This window comes from Oreochromis niloticus, linkage group LG22, assembly GCF_001858045.2.
Source record: "Oreochromis niloticus isolate F11D_XX linkage group LG22, O_niloticus_UMD_NMBU, whole genome shotgun sequence".
Lineage (NCBI taxonomy): Eukaryota > Metazoa > Chordata > Actinopteri > Cichliformes > Cichlidae > Oreochromis > Oreochromis niloticus.
This window is the reverse complement of record NC_031985.2, coordinates 23,334,760-23,340,828: the sequence shown is the minus strand read 5'-3', so window position 1 is coordinate 23,340,828 and position 6,069 is coordinate 23,334,760. Positions and strand designations below refer to the sequence as shown.

Genomic DNA, 6,069 nt, shown 5'->3' with positions numbered 1-6,069 from the left:
ATCATGTTCACATATGGCTTCTTCTTTGCATAATGCACCTTTAACTTGAATTTGTAAATGACACAGCAAAGCACAGACAGTGATTTCTAGAAGTGTTTCTGAGCCCACACTGAAAAAAAGGCCATGTTGGATATACTTGATTCAATAGTGGACATTGGTTGCACACAAATGTTTTGCTTTTGGAGAAACTTAAACAAATGAGTTAAATCAACACAACTTCTTCATATTCAATAAACCTGTGCATTTTGTGTTCAGGAAACGCGATTGAAACATGTTTAGATGAAGTAAGTTGAGCTCTTGGAATATTTTAATCCTCCACAATTTTGTTATTTTATTTCAACACTATTCAATAACTTTTACCCCAGTACTACTTGGTCACTTAAATACTACATGTTGTCTTCATATTACATAATGTTCAACAGAGTCTAGAGTCTGGTTACCATAAAAATTGAATAGATCCAAAACAACTACCATCCTCCTATCTTTATAGTTGCAGGGGCATAAGTGACATGTTACAAGTCAGGGTACAACCTGGACAGCTCACCTGTCTGTCACATAGAAACAAACAACCATTTGCGCCAGATAGTGGATTTGAACCCACACTGAAAAAAAGGGATTGGCCAACTCTTGGATTTACGTAAACATCTTGCGTGTATTTAACATAAGTGCCTCATGCTTTAAAGTTAAGTGTAACTATATAGTGTAGAAACTACATGATATGCAGAGAGGCTAGATTAAATTGTTCATATCATGTTCGAGTGAAGTAAGTCAATAACTTTCAGTCTCGTACGCTTTGGATCGTGGTTTCAGGAAGGCATCCATCTCAGTCAAATCGAGCAAATTGGGTGGTTGTTACATTAAAAAAGTCTAACTTGTAATTTAAACACAATAATATCATGTTTCTATAAACGTAATTAAATCATGAAGGATCTGTATGAAATTCAACAACTTAATTTGTTCTTGTTGAGATGACATGATACAATCTAGTAAGAGTGGTTAGTTGCTGAACTCATGAAATTCACAAGATCGCACGAGATTTCAAACTGCAGGAAAATCACTGGAGTTATAAGAGGCAGACAACTACACACACACCACGTGTATGCTATTGCTATTTAGTGTGGTTTAACCTGTCAAGGACAAAAACGTACAAAAAAATTCTGCATCAAGCCTTGAAATCATAGCTTTCCTGCTTTTGTTAAGTCTGGATTGGTGGCATGGTGGTTAGTGCTGTTGCTTCACAGTAAGAAGATCCTGGGTTCAAATCCACATTCTGGCTAGTTTGCACTGGTTTCTCTCTGGGTATTCTGGTTTCTTCCCACAGTTAAAAGTCATGCAGTTGTTAGAGTTAGGTTAATTGGTGATTCTAAATTACCTGTCAATGTAAGTGCAAATGGTTGTTTGTGATAGACTTATGAGTTGTCCAGGGTGTACCCTGCCTTGTAACCTATCACTTCAGGGTTATTTCCCAGCCCCCCTGCAACCAGGATAAAGATAGGAGGATGGTAGTTGTTGTACATCCATTCAATTTTTATGGTAACCAGGATCTAGACTTTGTTGAACATTACATAATATGAAGAGAACATGTAGTATTTAAGTGACCAAGTAGTATTGAATAGTGTTGAAATAAAATGACAAAATTGTGAAGGATTAAAATATTCCAAGAGCTCAACTTACTTCATCTAAACATGTTTCAATCGCGTTTTATGAACACAAAATGCACATGTTTATTGAATATGAACAAGTTGTGTTGATTGAACTCAATTGTTTAAGTTTCTGCCAAAGCAAAATATTTGTGTGCAACCGATGTCCACTATTGAATCAAGTAAATCCAACATGGCCTTTTTTTCAGTGCAGGATCTTCTTACTGTGAAGCAACAGCACTAACCACCATGCCAGGCTTATTAAAAGTACCACAATAAAAAGCAGTAGCATACACGTGGTGTGTGTCTAGTTGTCTGCCTCTTATAACTTCAGTGATTTTCCTGCTGTTTGAAATCTCATGTGATCTTGTTAATTTCACAAGTCCAGCAACTAACCACTCTTACTAGATTGTATCATGTCATCTCAACAAGAACAAATTAAGTTTTTGAATTTCGTACAGATCCTACATGATTTAATTACGTTCACAGAAACATGAAATTATTGTGTTCAAATCACAAAGCAGACTTATTTAATGTAACAACCACCCAATTTACTTCTTTTGGTAAACCAAAAAAAGTAGAGGCGGCTGCTCAACTTGACTGAGATGGATGCCTTCCTCAAACCACGATCCAAAGCGCGCGAGACTCAACTCACGTGCGGTGTTGCGGAATTTAACATTGCTATATTATTGACTTACTTTACTCGAACATGATATGAACAATTTAATCTAGCCTCTCTGCATATCATGTAGTTTCTACACTATATAGTTACACTTAACTTTAAAGCATGAGGCACTTGTGTTAAATACACACAAGATGCTTACGTAAATCCAAGAGCTGGCCAATCCCTTTTTTTCAGTGCATGTAGTGATTTCCATGACAGCATTGTGCTTTTAATCCCATGCATTCAGATTTTCAGCCTTGTCTCTTGTGCACAGATATTTCTCCAGATTCTTTGAAACTTTTAATGGCATTATGCACTGTAGATACACAGAGATATTCAAAGTCCTCACAATTATACATTGAAGAACATCATTCTGAAATCGTTCCACAATTTGTAGATGGAGTTTCTGTTGCCAGTGAATTTAATTAGTTGCAAAATATTCCTCCATCTCTTTATTTTTAGTGCCTCTGACTATTGTAGCATTTTATTTCCCCTGCTCTGTTTCTGAGATGTTTTGCTGCTATCAAATAATTAGTTTATTTTTAAATTGCACACTATCTCAGTTCTAACATTTGTTTTCTGTATTCTGTCGTGAATTTTACATATTTTACACAGAGTCCCAACTTTTTGGAAATTGGGTTTGTATTTGATTGACTTTCCTACCAAACAGAAGTTTTGGACAGCAGGTGGGCAGAGCTATGACCATATTAGGGATATCACCTCTCTTATGGATCATACAACGCTAAATCTAGAAAGAAAAATGTCTGAAATTGAGTTTTTAAAGCAGTTTGAAGCTTGAGCTTTTGGCTTTTAGATAGTTACACACATGCAGAGTTTATCATTATTAGAACTTTAAGCCAAGTTAAGTATGAGTATCTACCACTCTACCAATACATGTGACAGAATGTAATGACATAAAATAAGAAAACAGAAAAGAATGATAGGTCCCCGTTATGTTCGCTATGCAAACACGAAGGCCTATTTAAAGTGTTAGAATAAGTTTCTATTCTAATCAAATAATATAAGGAGATATGACAGTCTTGGTGTGATTGGTGGGGATATTTATGGAGATTTGTCAAGGTGTATTTGACAGACAAGTATGTTCACAGGGCTATCCATTTGTTTGCCAAGAATGAGAACACTCAAAAAAATGAAATTGGGTGGTCGTTACATGTACAAGATTCAAACTTGTAATTTGAACTAAATAATTTCATGTTTCTATGGTGAACGTAATTAAATCATGTAGCATCTGCATGAAATTCAGCAACTTAATTTGTTCTTGTTGAGATGACATGATACAATCTAGTAAGAGTGGTTAGTTGCCTGGACTCACAAAATTCACAAGATCACATTAGATGTCAAACTGCAGGAAAATTGCTGGAGTTTTAAGAGGCAGACAACTACACCCACACCACGTGTATGCTATCGCTATTTATTGTGGTTTAACCTGTCAAGGACAAAAATGTACAGAGAATTCTACATAAAGCCTTGTAATCACAGCTTTCCTAGTTTTGTTAAGCCTGGATTGACAGCTTGGTGGTGTGATGGTTAGTGCTGTTGTCTCACAGCAAGAAGGGCCCGCGTTCAAATCCACAATCTGGCTGGTTTGCTGTGTGTAATTAGAGTTAGGTTAATTGGTGATTCTAAGTTATCCATGAATGTAAGTGCAAATGGTTGTTTGTCTTGATGAAATCATCAACCCCCATATTGGTTCGTTAAGCAAGACTAACAGTAATTGCCTTGATTAACAAAGTAGTTGTTCAAACAACAAGATTTCATTTTGTTTTCCTAAAGTTTTTATCTTGTGTAGAATGAATTAAAACAAATTTCACTTTACATACTTAAATAAATCACTTCAAGTCCATGCAAGTATACTACGTTGATCCAACATAATTTCATTACATTAAACCACCAAATGCCAAATGTGTTGGTTTGACATGGTCAAAAATGGGTTATTGTACTTGGTTAAATCACGTGGAAAAAGGTGCCATGACTAAATTGTGTTCATCCAACAACAGAGTTTTTTGAGTGAACAAGATGGACAGCTTTTGTAGCATTTCAGTTGTTACAAAACACCTGGAGAGTATAACCCATGGAAATGCTGTACTTGTTCTGCATTGTGGTTGGTTAAAACAAAACTTTTAGAAAGGTGTGTGCACTACAGAGGAGCCCCTGCTATCTGTGCAGCCTCAGTGAGAACTGCCGCGGCCTGTTGTCTGTATCCTTGAGACAACTCTTTGGCCCTCCTCACTTCCCTCATGTTCTCCTCCAGGTTCTCACTCAGTCTCCCTTGTTCTTGGAAAGTTTCTGCTGCCTTCTTCACTTGCTCAGCCATTTTATCATGGCTACGGAGCAACCAGCCGATAAGCTCTTGAAGGGTGGTCCCCTTTGAAATGGTGATCCTGGCGCTGTCAGAAGCACCCTTCAGTTCATTCTGAGCCCTCTGCAGACGAGGAGGAAGCGGTTTGCCCTCACCCGCGCCCTCAGACCACACAGGAACCGCACTGAGGAAGAAGTCGTAGCCCTTCATCTTAAGAGAGACCTGGTACGTTGGTTCTGGAAGTACATGAGTTTTTTAAAAATGGGGGAGGGGGTGAGGCATCAGCTACGATGTAGCTTGTGTTAAAAAGTATGTGTCACTCACCCTGCTCCTCTCTAATCTTCCCCAAACACTGAGCAAAAGCGAGGGTGTCATCATGGGCACAGTCACAGCTCTTCTGGAGGTTTCTTATATGCTGCGCCATGGCCTCGAAGCCTTCCTGCTGCTTGTTGAAGGTCTCAGCCATCTCCAAAAATCTCTGATCCAGCTCTGGCACGCACACTCGCCTCATCACCAGCCGTCCAATCCGTCTCACAGTCTGTGCATCTGAGTAGAAAAAAGAAAGCACGAGTAACACAGCAAGAAAAACAGGTGGATCAAATTCATCTGTCATTTTTATAGGTATTTTAAAAAAAGACTGAGATGACTTGCCGCTGTGTGCTGATGAACGGCTCAGCCTGGCGGATTCAGCACCACTGACTTCACAGCGTCGGGGATCCAGGAGAGGCCGTCTCTGAAACAGCAAAAGTTGGTTTTATTTACATAGTGTTTTTTTATTTTCTTCTTTTTCTATCTAGTGCCACAAATATTAGGCATATTTGCTCACGTGTACCAGTGCAATGATGTGATCATAAACTCAGCTTCAATATTCTAATAATTGTGTTTCAAATCCTCAACAAAAGTAGATTATTAGGTGAAGACCCAGTAATACTACATTACAGCAGTTAAGAGGATCCCATCATTTTACTTGCAATGGAAAAATCGAGCAATTAGCGAAGCGAAGCTGTGTAGTTTCCTTGCTAAACTCTAAGGAAGCCACTTTACGCTCTTATAAAGACACCATAAAACCCAGTGCGGCGCATAAACACATACCTCATCGTTGTTGGAGTTATCGCCAGAGAAGCAGCAACCGCATAAACTGAACATTTTCTGCAGCTCTGTGGCCTCTCAGTTTGTTTTCAGGTCACTTATTTCTAACAAGGCAATTGTACTCCGCATTCCCCGTGACGTCAGCGTCATGAGAGTCGAGGAAAGAAAAGCTTCCTGTTTTTTTTCACATTACTGTACAGATAAGAATTTAAAAGGTGCAACGACAGGTGAGATATTTGCATTGCGCAGACCTGTCCGAGAGGGTTCTATATCCCTCTCGGACAGGTCTGCGCAATGCAAAGCGCGGCATGCAAAGCTGAAGCACAGCTTGCAAAACTGAAGCACAGCTTTGCATG

At 38.7% G+C, this 6,069-nt stretch overlaps 1 protein-coding gene across 1 annotated transcript; it reads right to left on the bottom strand.

Moving 5' to 3' along the window:
* Nucleotides 1-2,218: 2,218 nt before the first annotated feature.
* On the bottom strand, nt 2,219-6,023 carry si:ch73-345f18.3 (uncharacterized). Its single transcript, XM_005478651.4, has 4 exons — nt 5,717-6,023; nt 5,276-5,357; nt 4,949-5,170; nt 2,219-4,860 (listed from the first exon to the last, which is right to left on the bottom strand). The coding sequence occupies exons 1-4, from the start codon at nt 5,768-5,770 to the stop codon at nt 4,463-4,465; spliced, it is 756 nt and encodes a 251-aa protein (XP_005478708.1). The 5' UTR covers nt 5,771-6,023; the 3' UTR covers nt 2,219-4,462.
* Between the last annotated feature and the right edge of the window lie 46 nt (nt 6,024-6,069).